This window comes from Rhinatrema bivittatum, chromosome 2 (assembly GCF_901001135.1).
Source record: "Rhinatrema bivittatum chromosome 2, aRhiBiv1.1, whole genome shotgun sequence".
Classification (NCBI taxonomy): domain Eukaryota; kingdom Metazoa; phylum Chordata; class Amphibia; order Gymnophiona; family Rhinatrematidae; genus Rhinatrema; species Rhinatrema bivittatum.
The window spans coordinates 287,838,779-287,860,307 of record NC_042616.1 but is presented as its reverse complement, the minus strand read 5'-3'; the positions used below and the strand labels follow the sequence as shown (position 1 = coordinate 287,860,307).

Below are 21,529 nucleotides of genomic sequence, written 5' to 3'. Positions count from 1 at the left end.
TATAGTGAGAATTCTTGCCGCTGCAAAATCAAATGTGGAAGAAGTTTTTCTTCAAAGATCTTTACAGAAGAAAGAGACTGCTGCTAGATATGAAGACCCAGAAAACAACTAGAAAAGTTTGGAAAATAAGCTATATTTTTCTGTGGACTAGAAGTGGAAAAATTGGAAACTTTCTGAATTTTTGCAGTCCTTTATATCTGTAGGCCTGTTCAACACCCCAATTTTGCTGGAAAAGAAAATAGGAGTTGGTGGACAGGGGAGTTGTGAAAAAGAAACTAACAAAAAAAAAAGGCCAGAAAACAGGAAAAACTGAAGCAGCCTGAGTAGAGAACTAAGAAAAAGAAAGAAAGATTTTTAGTCAAATAGCGTTAAGAGATAAAAAAAACAAAGAAAGCTTGCAAGAAAACGTCTGAGTTGGTGGAACAAGCTAAACTGAAAACAACTTCAGGGTTGCTGCAGTGTGGGAAGTGCAATACATGTTCAGTAAAAACGTTCAGTCTTTGCTAGAAAACTCTGAAGATCTGTTCTGCTTGATGCCACACATGGCACATGTGTGATAAATTAACTTCTTGTCCTTAGAGAAAAAAATCTCCCTGATACTCACCTGTAAAGTATATCTGTTTTTAAAACAGTTGGTAACCAATTCCCCTTTTGATAGCTGATACAGCCAGGTAAGCTTTCTCCCACTGTGTCGACTGGCGTAAAATGCTGTAAACCGTTGGTAACTGCGCTCCAACTGTGGGAGAAAGAGACAAAGAATAAACACACATTTCTAAAATCTATCACCTCATCAAAACTTTAATAGGTAGACAGAAAAAACTAACAGCAATTAAGTATGTTTTTCGTGTCATAAATTAAACACTTTCATCTTCGAGAAAATAAATGACCCCTCCTATTTTTGATACACACAGAGGGATATCAATGGTATGAAAGCGATTTCAAGGCTATTTAACTGGGTAAACTGGCTTCCTTCTGCTCAGTGCACATGCTTCCAGAGCACATGCACTTTTAAGTAGGTTAAACAGGTGTTTTCGTGGGCATGTTTAGGGTGGGGAGGGGGGTGTAAAACAGCGTGCATATATTAAACTTTCAAATTTACATCCCTGCTTGGCCGCCTACACAAATAGCAGGTGCAAATGTACATGGATGATTTCAGTATGAATACTTTGCAACAGCTAATTTTCAAAGGGAAACCACATGGATAGCTTCCCTTGAAAATTGGCTGCAATGTATGTTGAAAGTGCCTAGATATAGTGTAAAAACAAAACAAAACCGCTATTCAAAATTACTCCATAAGACTTTCTTCTGAATATACAGCTGGGATTAGCTTTCTAGAAAACACTGTTGTTGGCTTCAATTATACTCTTCTTGTTTGTGGTATAGGCATAGCCTATTTTCCTTATCTTCAGTGGTATAAACAGAAAGGCTGTGGCCAGCAATATACTCCATAGACACTAAACATTATTTTGCCCTTTACACATTTATTTATTTATTTAGAATTTTTATATACCGACATTCTCGATACAATATCAAATCAAATCGGCTTCCATTATAAAAAAAAACCACATCTGATGATCTGTTTCATATTTTTACTGGTCATGGGCCTTAGACCAAAAAGTTGGAATTTTCAGTTTTCTGAATTTTCTATTTTTCCCTTGCAATTTTCTTGCAAGGAAAAAAGGAAAGAGTGGCCTAGGACTTAATGAGCCCAAATTGTTTTTCTATGGCCTCTTCATAAGTAGTTTTGCTGCCTTATCCACAGGTAGTAAGCATAGAGAAAGACTTGTACATGAATCTAATTTGCTGTAGAATACCCAGTGTTGATCACTATAGAAATTCATAAACAAATACAAATACACTGTCTTTTCAGTTGCAAGAAGGCAGACTGGAATCAATTCCAAACCTCAAAGACCAGCTAGAGCTGTTTTAGAATGACTATTTATGAAATATGTTTGCAATTTCTCAGTGGTTCTGATAGGACAGATTCTCTCACTAAACAGTAACACCAGTCAAAAGCTGTACTGCTTGGCGAGTCTCTCAGGCCCAATGTAATAAGATGGCACAGTACAGCGCATACATTTTAGCAGCAGTTATCTGCATTTTTTTTTTGTGCGCATACTTTACTTTTTGATGCAACAAGAAGTTTTGCACACAAAAAATGTTAACGCCCTCTCATGGAAATCTGATGTCAATGAAGGCATCAGCAATTAATGTCTCCTCCCCACTAAATGCAGAGATTCATAGATAATCTGTGGTTTGTTAATGCTCACAATTTAACTCCTGGAGTAATGTTTCTGGGTAGTAGTATTTGCGGCTGAACTTGGAGTTGGTGGTGTGGGGGATCCTGTTGTCAGGATTTAAACACAGAAAACATGATTTGTGCACAAACCATGTTTTTGTATATAAAATACAATTTATGTGCACATAGCGCAGTTGCTCACCTGTAACAGATGTTCTCCTAGGACAGCAGGATGTTAGTCCTCACATGTGGGTGACATCATCCGATGGAGCCCGGCATGGAAAACGTTTGTCAAAGTTTCTAGAAACTTTGGCCAGCAGACTGAGCATGCCCAGCCTGCTACTATCTGCGCGTCCACGCGAAGTTCCCCTTCAGTCTTGTAACTTAGCGAAAAATACGAGGGAAAAATGAAAAATAACAAACCGAAGGTGAATCCGACATCATGGGGAGGCGAACGGGATTCCTGAGGACTAACATCCTGCTGTCCTAAGAGAACACCTGTTACAGGTAAGCAACTGCGCTTTCTCCTAGGACAAATAGGATGGTAGGCCGCACATGTGGGTGAGAACAGAGCTCCAGACTGCCCCATTCAACCAGAGACTAACAGTGGCCAAACAAGATGCCAATGGGCACAACACAACTGCGGCACTGTGGTAAAAACAGGAGGTGGTCTGGTCCTACAAGGAGTACGAGTAGAGAGAGTTGAGTTCAGGTCTGGAACAGGTTTCGCAGGACAGACTGACCAAAGGCACAGTCCTGACGGCTATCCCTGTCAAGGCAGTAGCGTGCTGTGAATGTGTGGAGAGAACTCCAGGTTGCAGCCCGGCAAATCTCAGCGACAGGGACTGCAAGCAAATTAGCCACAGATGTTGCCTTGGCTCTCACAGAGTGAGCCTTCATCTGCCAGCTAGCTGAAGGCCTGCTTGCGCACAGCAGAAAGAATGCAATCTGCCAGCCAGTTCGAAAGGGTTTATTTACCCACCGCTGCACACAGCCTGTTGGGGTCAAAAGACACGAAGAGCTGGGTGGACTGTCTGTGACTTACTGTACGATCTAGGTAGAAGGCTAACACCCATTTACAGTCCAGGGTATGGAGAGCAGTTTCTCTAGAGTGGGAATGTGGCCTTGGAAAGAAGGTAGGAAAAACAATCAACTGATGTGGAAAATCAGTCACCACCTTGGGCAGGAACTTAGGATGCATATGCAGGACCACACAGTCATGTAGAACTTTGTGTATGGTGCGTATGTAACCAAGGCCTGAAGCTCACTGACCCTGCGAGCGGAAGTGATTGCCACCAGGAATATGAATTTCCAGGTGAGGAACTTCAGGTCACAGAACTGCAGAAGCTCAAAAGGAGGCTGCAGCAGTCCTGCCAAGACAATGCTGAGGTCCCAGGCGGCTGCCAGTGGCCAAAGAGGGGGCTTCAGTTAGAGGAGACCACACATGAAACGGCCAACGAGGGGCTGGACCGAAACAGGAGTACCGGCGACAACTCGGTGGAACGTGCCAACAGTGCTGAGGTGCACTCTGATGGAACTGGTCTGGAGACCAGACTTGAACAACGAGAATGGGTCTAACCCATGCCCTCCACACCAGATGGAAAAGCATTTCCATTCTGAGCTGTAGGACTTCCTGGTCGAAGGTTTCCGGGATTCAATCAGGACCCGGGAAATACCATCCGAGAGCTGTAAGGACTAGAGGATTATGCGCTCAACATCCAAGCCATGACGGTCTGTGCCCGGAGATTCGGGTGGCGCAGAGTGACCTGGTTCTGTGATATGAGATCGGGCGCTGTCTCCAGCGGGATAGGCGCACACACCGACAGGTCCTGGAGAAATGGGAACCAAACCTGCCGAGGCCAGGAGGGTGCAACAAGAATCATGGTCCCCCCCATCCTCCTTTAGCTTCGACTGTCTTGAAGATGAGCGGGAGAGGTGGGTACATATACAGGAGGCCCTGCCCCCAGTGAAGGGAGAAGGCATCGCAGGCTGGATGGCCGTTCCCTGCTACCAGGGAGCAGAATCACCTTGTGATTGAGAGAGGACGCGAACAGGTCCACATCCAGTGGACCCCAGCGGTGGAATAGTCTGACCGCTACCGCAGGGTTGAGGGACCGCTCGTGAAGCTGGAATGACCAGCTGAGGCAGTCTGCTAGCAAGATGAGGTGACTTGGCAGGTAAGTCGCCCGCAGATACATCCCCTTGGGAAAGGGCCCAGTTCCAGACCTGCACTGCCTCTTGGCAGAGAAGGAACAAGACCTTGCTACCCTGTTTGTTGATGAACCACATCGCGACCTGGTTGTCCGTCCTGATCAGAACTTCCTTGGATGACAACTGATCCTGGAACACCCACAAGGCGTACTGTATCACCCAAAGCTCCAGAAAGTTTATCTGGCAACGTGCTTCTGCGGCGGTCCAAAGGCCTTGAGTGTGTAGGCTGTTCGTGTGGGCTCCTCTAGATCCTGGGATGTCTGCTGCCATTGGGACTACAAGGCCCACTGAGGGCTCCTCATGCAGAGGCTGACTAAGGGAGTCACATAGACAAGGGCTGCCATGTGGTCCAGCAGGCGGAGTAGGAGATGGGCTGACACTCTCCTGCTGCTGCAGATGAGGGTGGCCAGCAAGGCAAAGGCAATCCCCCGGTCCTTGGGCAGGAAAGATTTCGCTTGCGCTGTGTCGAACCTGGCGCCTAAGAAGTCTAGCTGCAGGGATGGACAAAGGTGCAACTTGGGGAAGTTGATAATGAACCCCACAATCTGCAATGTCTGAACCGTCAGGGCCAGAGCTTGCATGGCTCCGGAATGGGAGTCGCTCCTGACCAGCCAGTCGTGCAGGTATGGGAACACATGGACCAAATGACGCCTGAGGTAGGCAGCCACCACCGCCAAGCATTTGGTAAAGAGGCGGGGGGCTGATGCAAGCCCAAAGGGCAGCATTTTGTATTGAAAATGTGCACTCACCACCATGAAGCAAAGGTACTTCCTGTGGTTGGGGACAATCGCAATGTGTGCTTATACCTCCTTCAGGTCCAGGGAGCAAAGCCAGTCCCTTCTTCGAGGAGGGGTTTCAGCGGGCCCAGAGAGACAATCTTGAATTTTTCTCTTACAAGAAACTTGTTCAGTGCCCTGAGGTCGAGAATGGGGCACAAGCCACCATTCCTTTTGGGGATGAGGAAGTACCTTCAAGTAGAACCCTTGGCCCTGTTGTTTGCAAGGGACCGGTTCCACGGCGCTCATTGCAAGGAGGGCGGAGAGTTCCTTTTGAAGAACGACCATATGGGCGGATGAACGCCATGATGGACACTGGGGAGAAGTCTCTGGGAGATGGCTGCAATGCAAGCAGTACTCCTGGCGGATGATGGAGAGGACCCATTGGTCAGACATGATCTCTTCCCAGCACTGGGCGAAGCTGAGGAGCCTGCCACCAACAGGGGGATCAGGCGCCAGGAGAACTGCCAGCTGGCTTACGCTCCCTTGCCATCAGTCAAAAGCTCGTGGCCGGGGTCTGGGGGCCCACTGCTGGTTGGGGCAACCCCTGGAACCGGATTGGGGCATGCATGTTCGAGCGGTCAGAGGGTCGCTTCTGGTGGTCAGCCCGGTCTTTCCCCAGCGCCGAGGAAGTTGATGACCCGAGGTCTGGGGAAGTGGAGAGACCACCGAGAATCGATCTCTTTCTTCCTGATCCTTTGGGGTGCTGACTAGAGGGATCGCGAGAGGGAGTGACAGATGGCTCTTCGCAATCCTAGGGCGTCGAAGAGACTGACACAGGTGTGGAGGATTTTGGGGTCCCGAAAAGTTTCTCCATTTTGTTGAGGCGTGGCCAACGCCCTTTGGGTGTTATCTGATAACACAGACGGCACCTACCGACATCGAGCGAGGCCCCCAGGCAGAGAATGCAAACCTCATGCGGATCCGTGATGGACATGGTCTGAGGGCACAGATGAAAACTGGTCGATGCCATGAAAAATACCCGGCATGTGGTCGATGTCTGATGGATACAGTGGGATAGAGAATGGGAATTGACTAAGTTTGAAGAAAATGGCCGAAAAATGACCTACTGTACCGAGGGGGCACCAACCGCAAAGGGGGACCTGACAAAGATCTGGAAAGCAACTCGAAAAATCGAGGAAAAAATTTGAAAAGTTTGAGCTCCACAGACCTTAAGGTAACTGCACCGCGGAAAAGAAGAGACTGAAGGGGGACCTCGCGTGGACACGTGGATAGTAACAGGCTGAGTATGCTCAGTCTGCTGGCCAAAGTTTCTAGAAACATTGACAAAAGTTTTCCGTGCCTTGCTCCATCGGATGATGTCACCCACATGTGAGGACTACCATCCTGCTTTCCTAGGAGAAAAAATGTTTTCGGTGCAGAAAACGTTTTCAGTACGTTTATGCACAGAAAACACAGTTTGTGTACACAAATCATATTTTCTGCACATAAAATATGATTTAGTCCCATAAAAAGTGTTTTCTGCACAGAAAAAATTTTGGGAGCTTAAGCTCTCTTGCTTTTTATCACTACATGTTAAGCATCTACAAAGTATATCACCATCCCTACGCTTACTAAACTTTCCCATGCATAACATGAAGAGAGAACCTTAATTAAATTGATATATTTGGCTAACACTGGAACAGACACATAAAGTTAAATTACATAATTTAGTGACAATCTAAAAAAGACACTACTACAGTTAAAAATCACTACTAAAACAATCTTATTTTAAACAGAAGCAGAAATGAAATGGGAAGATAAATGATGTAAAAGATAAAGGCATCCATGAATAACAGCAATATTTCTATCTTAAAAAACAACACTACCTATTTTCCTCAAAGTATCAGCTTGTCTTTTTTGGACTCTATTCCTCTCTCTGTTGCTTTTACTCCCTTTCATTTGTGATCAAAGATAATTTTTCCCTTTTCATTTGTCTGGAAGAAAATTTGACAAACCAAAAAAATGCAAAAACAATCCACTGTAGTGAGAAATCTAGATCAACTCTACCAAAAACCGAAATACCCACTACTTATCAAAACAATCATATAATGAGGACATCACATACTAGAATGCATTAGAAAATGTGAAGATGGTTAGATTTGGTTTTATATATACATACACACATATATATATATATATACACACACACACACACATATACATATATAGAGAGAGATATACATTTATTTATTTATTTATAACGGTATAAGAACATAAGAACATAAGAAAATGCCATACTGGGTCAGACCAAGGGTCCATCAAGCCCAGCATCCTGTTTCCAACAGTGGCCAATCCAGGCCATAAGAACCTGGCAAGTACCCAAAAACTAAGTCTATTCCATGTAACCATTGCTAATGGCAGTGGCTATTCTCTAAGTGAACTTAATAGCAGGTAATGGACTTCTCCTCCAAGAACTTATCCAATCCTTTTTTAAACACAGCTATACTAACTGCACGAACCACATTCTCTGGCAACAAATTCCAGAGTATAATTGTGCGCTGAGTAAAAAAGAACTTTCTCCGATTAGTTTTAAATGTGCCCCATGCTAACTTCATGGAGTGTCCCCTAGTCTTTCTACTATCCGAAAGAGTAAATAACCGATTCACATCTACCCGTTCTAGACCTCTCATGATTTTAAACACCTCTATCATATCCCCCCTCAGTAGCCTCTTCTCCAAGCTGAAAAGTCCTAACCTCTTTAGTCTTTCCTCATAGGGGAGTTGTTCCATTCCCCTTATCATTTTGGTAGCCCTTCTCTGTACCTTCTCCATCGCAATTATATCTTTTTTGAGATGCGGCGACCAGAATTGTACACAGTATTCAAGGTGCGGTCTCACCATGGAGCGATACAGAGGCATTATGACATTTTCCGTTTTATTCATCATTCCTTTTCTAATAATTCCCAACATTCTGTTTGCTTTTTTGACTGCCGCAGCACACTGAACCGACGATTTCAATGTGTTATCCACTATGACACCTAGATCTCTTTCTTGGGTTGTAGCACCTAAAATGGAACCCAACATCGTGTAATTATAGCATGGGTTATTTTTCCCTATATGCATCACCTTGCACTTATCCACATTAAATTTCATCTGCCATTTGGATGCCCAATTTTCCAGTCTCACAAGGTCTTCCTGCAATTTATCACAATCTGCTTGTGATTTAACTACTCTGAACAATTTTGTGTCATCTGCAAATTTGATTATCTCACTCGTCGTATTTCTTTCCAGATCATTTATAAATATATTGAACAGTAAGGGTCCCAATACAGATCCCTGAGGCACTCCACTGTCCACTCCCTTCCACTGAGAAAATTGCCCATTTAATCCTACTCTCTGTTTCCTGTCTTTTAGCCAGTTTGCAATCCACGAAAGGACATCGACACCTATCCCATAACTTTTTACTTTTCCTAGAAGCCTCTCATGAGGAACTTTGTCAAACGCCTTCTGAAAATCCAAGTATACTATATCTACCGGTTCACCTTTATCCACATGTTTATTAACTCCTTCAAAAAAGTGAAGCAGATTTGTGAGGCAAGACTTGCCCTGGGTAAAGCCATGCTGACTTTGTTCCATTAAACCATGTCTTTCTATATGTTCTGTGATTTTGATGTTTAGAACACTTTCCACTATTTTTCCTGGCACTGAAGTCAGGCTAACCGGTCTGTAGTTTCCCGCATCGCCCCTGGAGCTCTTTTTAAATATTGGGGTTACATTTGCTATCCTCCAGTCTTCAGGTACAATGGATGATTTTAATGATAAGTTACAAATTTTTACTAATAGGTCTGAAATTTCATTTTTTAGTTCCTTCAGAACTCTGGGGTGTATACCATCCGGTCCAGGTGATTTACTACTCTTCAGTTTGTCAATCAGGCCTACCACATCTTCTAGGTTCACCGTGATTTGATTCAGTCCATCTGAATCATTACCCATGAAAACCTTCTCCATTACAGGTACCTCCCCAACATCCTCTTCAGTAAACACCGAAGCAAAGAAATCATTTAATCTTTCCGCGATGGCCTTATCTTCTCTAAGTGCCCCTTTAACCCCTCGATCATCTAACGGTATCTTCACAGATTACCTAAAATAATGTGAGTATAATCATTAACCAACCTCCAACCACCTGTATTTATATAAACAAATGTAGTGCCTCAAAGAAACGTGATTTTACTCATCAAAGACAATATACTAGAGCTGTGGTCATGAATAAATGTGTTGGAAAAATCACTCGCTGAATCAATCACATGGAAATAAAAAAAAAAAAATTCAGTCTACTTAGCCAGTTTGTTTTACTCCCGATGTAGCTGAGTTTCGGAAGACTTTCCTTCTTCAGGGGACCCAACATGGCCAGATAATCACCATTCTTTCGTCAGGCTTCTTTGCAAACCATTCTTTTCAATCTTTCGTCAACCACAGCTCTAGTATATGGTCTTTGATGAGTAAAAATCACGTTTCTTTGAGACACTACATTTGTTTATATAAATGTAGGTGATTGGAGGTTGGTTAATGACTATACTCACATTATTTTATCTAACTTGTGAAGGTACCATTATATATATATATATGAAACCACCTCTGCCCATCTTCACATATTTTCTCCTGCATACTAGTATGTAGTGTCCTCATTATATGATTGCTTTGATAAGCAGTGAGTGTTTCGGCTTTTGGAAGAAAATATGTGCAATTTTTAGCAAACTCCAAGCCCTCCTTTCCTGGATTTGCTGTTGATACCATATTTAGACCTTGGATGCATGTTATTAGTGCGCCACTGGTACTAGTTCTTGACAGTCATCTACCTCAGTAGCAGGCCTGTATTTGTCAACAGGCACATTAGGACTGTGCCTAGGGTGTCAAAAAGCTGGGGGCAGCAGGCTGGCTGAAGAATTGCTGCCTTCCAGCTGAGTTGTTTCTCACTCAGCAGAGAACAGGCCTTTGCTTCCTTATCCAAGCCCTCTCCTTCCAGGCAGGGTGCAGGGAACAGGAATAGAGGAGTTGAGCCTGACTCTCTTCTCCCCTTCCTCAATCTTAGAATCTTCTTCCCTCTCCCTCCCTCCTCTTCCACCATCTGATTCCTGATCTCCCCCCCCCCCCCAAATCTTCCCATCTTCCAACCTCCCCATTCTCAGTCCGCATTCCCTCTCCGCCTCCTCCTATCCTTAGTGCTCGCTCCTTCTTACACTCCTCCCCATACCCATTCCTCTCACTTTTACATCACCCCATTCCTGAAATCTCTTCCCTGTACCGATACTAGAGATCCCTTTTTCCTACCAAGTAAAAAAAATTATACAGACAAAGGCAAAGTTTCAAAACTATTTTATTTTTATAATTTAAAATAAAAATGGAAATGTTTGCCAATCAGCTTCACAACATTCAAATTTTTTCCACAGAATCTACCTTAACTGCCCCAGTACAGTATGCTTTAGACCGTCTATTCCATGTTAGCTGACCTTTCAGGCACGGGAAAAGTGCCCAACTTTTCAATAAAGCACATCTGTACACCCCACCAAACTTGAGGACCGGGGGGAGGGTGCAGCAGGGAGAACAGATTACTTTCAGTTGTCGATCCACTCATCACTTGGCTTTCAAGCACCCACTCCATAACTTTATTTTATGAAATACAATTATTTCAATCATTCTCAAATTCACAAACCACTAACCACAGCCTCTCTCATGCACACTCCCAAACACACAGCCAGACACATGCACATCCAGTAGGTTTCTCTTTCCCTCACATTGGCTTTTCTTTCCCTCTATTTTAAAATCTCCACTTTATCGACAGCCCAAGTTTGGATTATATAATTTTGGAAGGCAGGGTTGGAGGGCAAGGGAGAATGTATGCAATGCTCCTCTCCCAAACGACAGGACTTAAAAGCTAAAAAGAATAGACATAAGAATATAAGAAATTGCCATGCTGGGCTTGATGGACCAAGGGTCCATCAAGCCTAGCATCCTATTTCCAACAGAAGCCAAACCAGGTCACAAGAAACTGGCAAGTACCTAAACATTAAGATGATCCCATGCTACTGATGCCAGTAATAGCAGGGGTCATTCCCTAATGAACTTGATTAATAGCAGTTAATGGACATCTCCTCCAAGAATTTATCCAAACCTTTTTTAAACCCAGTTACACTAACTGCACAAACCACATCCTCTGGCAACAAATTCCAGAGCTTGATTGTGCGTTGCCTTAAAAATAATTTTCTACGATTAGTCTTAAAAGTGCTACTTGTTAACTTCATGGAGTGCCCCTAGTCCTCCTATTATCCGAAAGTGTAAATAACCGATTCACATCTACTCATTCAAGACTTCTCATGATTTTAAAGACCTCTATCATATCCCCCCTCAGCCGTCTCTTCTCCAAGCTGAACAGCCCTAACCTCTTTAGTCTTTCCTCATAGGGGAGCTGTTCCATCCCCTTTATCATTTTGGTTGCCCTTCTCTGTACCTTCTCCATCGCAACTATATCTTTTTTGAGATGCGGTGACCAGAATTGTACACAGTATTCAAAGTGTGGTTTCACCATGGAGCGATACAGAGGCATTATGACATTTTCCATTTTGTTAACCATTCCCTTCCTAATAATGTCAGGTGATGGACATTAAAGCTAGAATTTAAAAAAAAATCATTCAAAACTTTCCACTAATGTAATCAGATAATTAATTTGTTAATAAGATACTTTTACCTTTTTCCCTCCCCATATCATATTGTTCTCTCTCCTCTGCTTTTATCTTCTAGCTTTTCTAGATTCCTTTCCCTGCTTTTATTTTTATTGTCCCTTCTATGACATTTCTCCTTTCTCAAGATCTCTTTCCATGCCAGTTCTCCCCATCTCTCTTCTCTTCATCACTTTTTTCATCCCTATATCTCCTAACATTTTTCCTTAATCACCTCATCCCAGCCCTCCTTCTGCAGTCTCTTATCCAGCCATCTTTACCTATTCTCTCTACCCCCTTCCCCAGCTGGTTCTTTCCCACTTTTCTTAAACCTTTCCCAGACTTTCATATCTCCCTTGTACCACCTGTCTCTCAATATGACCCCTCTTTCTCTCCTGTGTCCTCTCTCAAATACTGCCCTCCTGTCTCTCCATGTGCCCTCGTCGCCTTCTCCTTCTTAGTACCCTCCTCTTTATTTCCTCTCCCCTCCTGTGTCCCCCTCTCTCCTTTGAGTCTCTTCTGTCTCTCCCTCCTTCCCTCATATCTTCTTCCCTTCTGTTACCCCTCATCTCCATGCTTTGTCTCCCCTTCCATGCTCTCCATGTGTGTATCTTTACTTCAAGCTTCTGTAACCCATTCTGTCCCTCCATGCTCCCTCTTTCTTTCCTACCCTGTGCCCCCTTATTCCTTCTCATGCTTCCCATGTGAGTATTTCCCCTTTGGTCTGTGTTCCCTCTGTCTTACTCCCTATCCTGTACCTCTGTCTGTCTGTTTCTCACCTTCCCCTCCTCTGTGCCATATCTCTCTGTGCTGGCTCACTGCAGCCCTCCCTTGGGTCTTGGCCCAGCAGGCAATAAGGAATGGGGTGGGAGCCTGGGGTTCATTGCTGCAGAGATCTGTAGAGACATTGAGAACTGAGCCCTGCCTCCTTTCTGTATACCATCCAATCACAGCACAGCTCTCTGTCTTTGCCTCCCTGTAACTAGGAGGCTATGGGAGAGAGGAGAAGCCACCAGCAAACACTGGACTTTCAGTGTCTGTTCAGTACTGCTGACTGGACACTGCACAGCCCATCTGAAAAACCTGGCTGTCTGGTCTAAAACTGGGCAATTGGCAGCCCTAGAGGGGGATGGGAGTCACGGCACAAACAGTGCCTAGGGGGTGGCAAAATCATAAATCCAACACTACTCAACAGCACCTCATTGGTAAAAGTATTTAAGTAATTGCTTTCAAAAAAGGTCAGATATTAAAAAAAGGATAATATAAACTTACCTGACAGTTAAAAAAAATTATTTTCTAACATTGTTTTGAAAAGGATGGACAGAAATCTAAATAAGTTTGTCTTTTCAGCTGACAACATGGATCATCCAAGTTCACATCTCCTTTCTACTGGGACTGACATGGGGGTGACACCATCATGCCCCTCTGGAAAGAACTGCTGCTACAAGAGGGGTGACCCTTCAAGCTCTTGACCAGAACAGATACCAAACAACTTGGTGCTCTGATCTGCAAATAAAAAGATCAGTAACGCAGGTCCCTACTCTTTGAGACAAGTAGAAGGAGAGTGGCCCAAAAACAGAATACAATACATCTTAAAAAAAAAAAAAAAAAAGACAAGAAAAACATTTTTACCTCAGATGGGAGAGCAAATGTGCAGGATTGCTGAAAGGGCCATGACCCAGAGCTCAGAACCTGGATGCTGAAGTCCACTAAAAATGGAAACAAAAAGTACATATGCTAAGTTTTAAGAATATTTATCTGGTTAGGGTATCAAAAAGAATCCAGATCTCTAGACTAACACTAAGTATTTTTTGTTAAACTTCGCTCCATTGCATCCTGGTATGATTAACTTCTCTCAAAAAGCACATGCACACATTAATGCAATGAGAATTTATATTACAGATCACCAAAGCTAGCTCTTGATGACATGATTAAATCTGGCTAACACCAGTCAATTAGGTTTAGATCCTGAATAATCTCATCATTTTCAAATAATTTCTAATCAACTGTTATACAACTGTATTATCAAGAGAACAGACACCTTGGCTCTGTCAATCTCTTGGGTTACCTGCTTCCACGTGAAATGAGGGACTGCCTCCCAGCTGGTGCAAATCAGAATGAAGGTTCTTTTGAAGGTTTATTGTGGCGCAGCATAGGAGACCAGGGCATCTGGCACAAATGCTTCAGAGCATGAAGAACGTCTACCATGTCAGTGGCCTGGAAGCTATGCACTGAAAGGTACTGTTGAGGTGCTAAGATCTCTGCCAAAAGCTAGACTCTTGTGCTTCAACCTCTTCAAAGCATTCAAGTGGGACTAATTCTCAGTTCCGGTCCTAGTTTCATGTTGTGGAAGTATAGCAGTTGAGGACTATTGACAGGGCCTAACTACCAGAATAATAACGCAGTAACCAGTGCTTCCCAAGCTTTGGGGCAAGCTTTTCAGCTGGACTTATTCACAGTGCTGGTGGAAGGGTGTCCAGGCACCCTAGGCAATGATGTCATGTGATCTCTCTCTCTCAAATCGTATGATTCCAGCTCCTCAAAGAAATATGTACCCAAAAATGGAAACGCCCTCCAGCTCTGTGCCTCACCCACGCCACTTCTCATTTCGTCCGTCCTTTCAAAACTACCATCCTGGCAATTTCGGCGCCCTAGGCCACCGCCTATCCCACCTAATGCTTCTGCTGGCCCTGCTCAAAGCCTCCCCCTACCTGGTCTAAACCACATGATACAATATCACCAAGCAACTATCACATCTAGAGATGTACTTTTTTCTGAGACAGCAGTAATGCTCTTGGTGATTATCTGTGATAAGATCTTTCACAACACATCAGAAACAGATCTTGAAGATGATGTTAGTCAGAAAATAAATGATGCAAAGTCCAAAGATGACATTCTTCAGAGAGATGACTGCTGTGAAGGAGGAATAAATAATTGGAGGCCACAAAATGTTTTCATAAAGCTCACTGTGGCTGAAGACCAGCAATCAACATGGCAATGATGAAAACAAGATAAAATATGAAAAATATAAAAATGCATATATAGACACCAGGAACAGGCAAAAACTGATTCGCTATCAAGCTCCAAAATGTGCTTGGGGGCAATTTGGCAGGGTACTTAATATGTTTAATCTGTACCCCTCGCTAACGATGGAAAAAACCCACTGGTCTGAGGTTATACTGGGCCACTGGTTCGCAATGAACCGTAACCTTCCCTGACCAGCAGGTCCATCGCTCTGGCTATGGGCAACCCTGTTCCCAGAGTTGACTGAGGCGCTGGTTGGGGCTTTCTATTACCTGGGATGGCTATGAGGGGCCTGGTGTTGCTGACAGGAGCAAGGGGGTGGAGAATAGTACCTCTTTGGGTGAAAGGGTGACTTCTTGGCCCCAAACCCCGACAGCCTCCTGGCTAAGGAGGATGATTCCTGAGTGCCAGTGGAAAGCTATTGGAGTGTCGCAACAGTTGTCCCGGATCTGGACCACCGTGTCCTTCACCTTATCTCCGAAGAGATTATCCCCTGTACATGGCACATCAGCGAGTTGCTCCTGCACCTCTGGTTGGAGATCAGAGGCCCACAGCCATATGAGTCTGCGGGCACAGATTTTCACTGCAGAGACCCTCAATACCATTTCAAAAACATTGTAGGTTGAATGGACAGAGTTTTCCGCACTCCAGACCCTTATACACCAGTGACTAGAGGGTGTTTTGCTGTTGCTGAGGCAGTTGCTTGGCAACCTCCTGCACCTGCTTCAGGATGTCATGCATGTACTAGCTCATGTAGAGGTGGGTAGGCAGCTACGCAGGTAATAAGCATAGCCCCCTGGAATACCTTCCTCTCAAGAATATCCATCACACTCTGATCTTTTCCCAGGGGCACCAAAGAATGGGTCCGAGAGAGCATCGCCTTAAAAGCAGATTCTACAACCAGCAATTGGTGGGGAAGCTGAAACTTGTTGAATTCGAGAGCCTTTTGAATGAGATAAATCATCTCCACTTCTTGTTAATGAGAGGCATTGTGGGGGGAGGTTTCCCACATACTTATCAGTAACTCCACAAGGATCTCATGCACTGGGACTGCCACGATCTCCTTGGGAGGCTCCACATAGTGGAGGATATCTAGCATTTTGTGCCTGGTATCCTCTTCAGTCAACTGAAATGGGATGGCTTCGGCCATCACCCGGGCAAATCATGCAAAGGAGAGGTCCTCCAGTGGAAACTTCCTTTGATCGTCTGGAGGGGATGGTTCTAAGGGGAGACCATGCGAAGCATAATCAGAAACTTTGGTGGCATCATCTCCGCCGTCACTGATTGGTGATGAGGCCCCAGGAGCTTGACCCCCCAGCCAACAGTGGAGACATCGGTTCAACTAGCTGCTTGGGCTCAGGCCCTGGTAATGCCCCTGGTACTGGGGAAGCTTTCTCCTTTGAGGAACTAGGTCAACCACTGGATCAATGGACGTTAGCGGCGTCAGTGCCCCACATGTTGTTGGTGCCACCCTGGGAATTGACACTGGGGACGGGGTCAGTAAAACACTGATGAATGCATGCAGGGATTCCAGTAGCAGCTCAAGATGTGATGGTGCCTGTGTCAGTGCCCCAAAGCTGAGAGTCCACATCGCCTTCTCCACAGCTTGCAACACACACCTCTCCAGTTTCTCCTCCAAAATCGCTAATGCCAGGATAGGCTGGGATCCAAGAGGTGTAACCAGATCCTATTTAGAACTGAGAGGAGGATCGGTGGTGGGCATTGGGACTGGCCATCGCAAAACAGAAGAGAAGCAAGATTGAAATGGATGGTGGTGGCCCTTGATGGCCAATGGGCACCAAGCATACAACTGCCCCAGGGGCCAGGGGATTGACAACAAAATTAAATTACCCACAAAACATCGAAAAACCTAAGACACTAAAGGGAGACCGGGGGGGGGGGGGGGGGGGGGGGGGACGGGACTCCACATCGACTGCACAAGGAAACACGAAAAATCACTGCAAAAAAAAAAAAAAAAAAGCACTAAGAAAAACCGTGCAACTTACAAGAAACTTTTGAGGACCCGCAGGAACAAAAAAAAAAGATTGAGGGGACCCCATGTGGACCCGTGGTATATGGCATGTGTGAGCATGCTCAATGAGGCTCAATCAAAGCTCTAGAAACTTTGACATTAGTCTTCCAAGCCAGGCTCCATCCGACATCACCCATGTGTGAAGACTGCCATCTTGCTTATGCACGGAGAAATATTACAACATAGGCCAAAACAGTGCAAAATATATAGCAAAGGTCCAGAAAGATGCTTCGCTGCATATAACAGACCAAAATTAAAACTGATGGGCAAACTGTTCAGTCACATGGATCTCTTCTCTAGTATACTCAAAAGCTTTTAATGGAACTTCCTTTAGTTTTTGCTATAGGAGGCATCCAATGCAGATTATGTGACCCATTTGTTTGTTTCCAAGGGGGCTGCTTTTCTTCAGAGAAATATCATGATTTAAAACCACAAATTATGGCTGCATGTCCCAATATAAAATTAAAGCAATCCTCAGATCTTTCCACTACTAGTACAAGAAAACTGGTTCTTTCTTGAAATACCACAGATCAGTCCAGACAAGTGGGTTTTGCATCCCTACAAGCAGATAGAGGCAGAGAATAAAAACTTTTCAAGCACTGCTACTTAAATGAGTGTGCCACTTGCAGTCCCTCAGTATTGACCTGTACCCAAGCCAAGATGTCCAATTCAACAAAACCAAATAACTCTGAGTAAGCAGAAACTCAAAGTTGGAGCCCCCCTAAAACTGGAACTCCCTGTCTCAAAACAAGGATTATACAAATTATCAACTTTAAGGCAAGTCTTAGCAACATCCAGAAGCGAGGAAGTCTTTCAAAAAAGAGATGGGTCTCTGAACTGATCTATGATATTCCAGGATCGAAAATTGGCACATAAGAACCAATTTTCCTTTCCTGTTCATACCCCAGATCAGTGCAGACAAGTGGGATGTACCCAAGCCCCAATATACTGGGCGGGAACTTGAAAGACATGCGCACAATACACTCTTTCCAAAAACCTTCTCCTCTGGTGCCCACACATCAAAGTGGTAATGTTTGGTAAAAGTATGAAGTGAAGGGGTCACGTGATGTGGTGAGCTCGATAAGTCATGCTGCGCAGAGCTCTGGGTACCGCCTTCCCTACTTTGGTAGTTTTTCCGCGATTTACCTCGTGCCACTGTCCTATTTCACGGATCTTCGTTGTTGAAAGTGGGGAAGAGCGATTTGGTGTGCCGGTGAAGCGAATCACTGCAGGCATGTTGTCCCATTCCGCTAAGAGAGCAAAAGAGAAGTTCAAGCCTGCCTCCCCCAAAATGGCAGATGGACGGGAGCTGCTTCGGCAGCTGATCTAGACGCAGCCCTAGTGATTAAACTTACTGACGCTCTGGTGACAGCTCTGGATGAGCATTTTTCTCATATCTACTCAGATAGAGGAGTTAAAATCCTCCCTATCAGAACTGGGACCTCGGTTGGACCATGAGGACGGGAGGATCTCTGGAGTAGATGATGATACATTGCAACTGGAAAAAAGGGTGCACACAGTCGAAAAGGTAATGGCGGAGAAGACTGCTAAACTTGAATATTTTGAAAACCGTGCATGCCAGAAGAATCTCCGCTTTGTTGGTATAGTGGAGGATGACTTGGCTGTTGATCTGCCTAAGCTACTGGAGGATTGGCTGCTGGTGAGCTGGGACTCTCTGATCTGCAAGGTAAAATGATTTTCGAAAGAGTCCACCGCATAGGACCTAAGGAGCCAGGGAGACCCAGGCCCCGGATTGTAATTGCTAAGCTTTCCCATTTTTCATATAGAGGCATGATCCTCCAACCTTTTCTTTTTTTTTTTATATATAAGAAAAAGCATTTACTTTATAAGAATCAAAGAATACTTATAGTCCAGGACTTTTCAAATGGTGTGATGTTAAAATGCAGAGAATTCTCTGCTGTTTGTTCGAGTTTGGTCAAACTTGATATTCACTTCTCCCTGCAATATCCAGCACAACTCCGCATTTGGCACCAGGGCCAACGCTATGATTTTCATGTTGATGAGGAAGTACAAGTGTTTGTGACCAACTTGCATAATAAGTTGGTGTACGTAGACTTTTTTTTTAAATCTTTTTTTTTTTTGGAGTGGCACTCAGAATGGAGTCTGAGATGAAATTTTTGTGGTGGCACTCTTTCCGAGGCTCTGAGAAGAGATCATGAGCTACTTCTCTGCTGTGAAGGGCCTTTTACTTTTTGGGGCTCAGAGAAGGGTTCAGGAGCTGCACCTCTGCTGTGGAGGTCCACTTCCTATTCGTGGCTCTACGATGGGAACAGGAGTTGCAATTCTGATGTGAGAGCATGCACTCTCTTTTTACTGTGGCTCTGAGAAGGGAGCATGAACTTCACCTCAGCTGTGGAGGTTTTCTCCCTCTTCGTAGATCGAGAAGGGATCATGAGCTGCACCTCTGCTGTGGGACTTTGAGTTGAGCTTCTGTTGTGGCTTTGAGAAAGGATCATTACCTACGTCTTTACTAAGGAGGTCTTTCCCCTTTTCAGGGCTCTGAGCAGAGACCTTGAACTAAGCCTCTACTGGGGGGATTATTTTGTCTTTTATATAGTTGAACCTGGACTACTTTGTATTTTTTTCCCTTTCTTTCTCTCTCTCTTTTTTGGTGTGCGCCATGCTTTTCAGCATTTCTCAGCTATTGAGTGCCGGAACGCTCTTATGTTTGTTCTACCTTTTAAATTACTTTTCCATTTATATTTAAGTCCTGGCTTGGTAGTATCCTTCCTGGACTACTCAGTATTGTGACTGACCTCAGACAAGATAACCACTGGAGAGGGTATGTTGTCTTTGCCGTATAGTTCTCCCTTTTTTTTTTTTTTTTATGTGATGTACAGGGGAGGCGGCACCCTGACATTTATTTATTTGTTGAGTTTTATATACAGTCATTCGGTAGAGCCATCATAACGGTTTACAAAAATATACATTTTTCTTAGCAGTTGTGTAACAGAAAAAACAATGTGAACGTTATACATTTTCTTAGCAGTTGTGCAACAATAAAAAACAATTTGAACAATATCAGAAATAAGCATATCAAGTCCAGAGAGCATTATTAGGTTGGAAGAGGAGGGTATGCAGTTCAGGGTGAAGAGAATGTATTAAGATGTTTATAACTGAGAGTTCAGTTGAGAGTTGGAATGATCAGACGTCTGAGGGTCAGTGTTGAATTTGCGGAACATTAGTGTTTTTAGGTCCTTTTTGAATATTTTTAGGTCGTGTTGGGTTCTCAGGAATTTAGGTAGGGTGTTCCAAAGTTTAGGTGAAGCAATTGAAAAGGCTCTTTCTCTTGTGGTTGCCAGATGTGCATCTTTGATAGGGGGAATGTTTAGGTAGCCTGAGTTATTAGAGCATAGGTTTCTGGGAGGATTTTGAGGGATTATGTTTAGGGTGTTAAGGACCTTGATGATCATTGTTTAGAATTTTGTGGATTCTGGTCATTGATTTGTAAGCAATACGTGCAGTAATAGGGAGCCAGTGAAGTGAGGTCAATATTGGGGTTGTGTGTTCATTTCTTTTTGTTCCAGTTAGGACTCTGGCGGCTGAGTTCTGCAGTATTTGGAGTGGTTTGAGGGATGAAAAAGGTATTCCAATTAGTAAGGAGTTGCAATAGTCAAAGGTGGAGAAGATAAGAAGTTGAAGTACAGTTCTGAAATCATAGGGGTTGAGAAATGGTTTCGAGTGTCTTAGGGTTAGGAGTCTGTGGTATCCTTCTTTAGTTTTATTTGCTATGTGGTTCTTGAAAGAAAGTTCTTTATCAATGATAACTCAGAGGTTTCTGGTGTGGGTGGTAGGGAGTATAGTTATCATTTGTTTGTCAAGTATTGTCAGGGGTGGCAGAGTTGGATTGGGTTTTTTATCCATGAGTATTATTTCAGTTTTGTCAAAGTTGATTATGAGTTTCAGGGAATTTAGGAGATGTTTGATTGAGATAAGTAGTTCTGAGGTTTTCTTGTAGGTGTCTTCAATCGAATTTTGTATGGGAATGAGGAGCTGAATGTCATCAGCGTAGAGGAAGTGTGTGATTTCATATTCTTTTAGTAGTTGGCAAATGGGGAGAAGGTAGATGTTGAAAAGGGTGGCTGATAAAGCTGATCCTTGAGGGACTCCGGTGTTGAGGTTGATTATTTTTGATAGGTTGTTGTTGATTAATACTTGGTATGTTCGATCAGATAAATAGGAAGAAAACCAACGTAAGGTATTGCCAGTTAAACCAATTTGGGATAGTCGCTCCAATAGCATATTGTGGTTCACTGTGTCGAAGGCGGCTGAAAGGTCAAGAAGAATGAGCAAGTATTTTTCACCTTTGTCAAAGCCTCTTATAATAATGTCATTTAGAGAGATGAGGAGAGATTCTGTGTTTAGGTTTTTTCTAAAACCATATTGGGATGGAGGTAGGATGCTGTTTGTCTCCAGATAGTCATCTAGTTGAGTGTGTACGACTTTTTCTATGGTTTTGGCTATGAACGAAAGGTTTGATATGGGACGGTAGTTGGAAAGGGTTTCCGGATCTAGGTTGTTCTTTTTAAGGATTGGTTTGATGACAGCAGATTTGAGGCATTTAGGGTAGT

The 21,529-nt window shown here is 43.9% G+C and overlaps 1 protein-coding gene across 1 annotated transcript in view; it reads right to left on the bottom strand.

Moving 5' to 3' along the window:
* Positions 1-21,529, bottom strand: part of CUL1 (cullin 1) — a 359,727-nt gene that overhangs the window by 151,363 nt on the left and 186,835 nt on the right. The window contains exons 15-16 of the mRNA XM_029589582.1: positions 13,514-13,590; positions 605-736 (exon numbers count right to left, since the gene is read on the bottom strand). Coding sequence (XP_029445442.1) covers positions 605-736; positions 13,514-13,590 — 209 coding nt within the window. The remainder of the gene's footprint in view (positions 1-604; positions 737-13,513; positions 13,591-21,529) is intronic.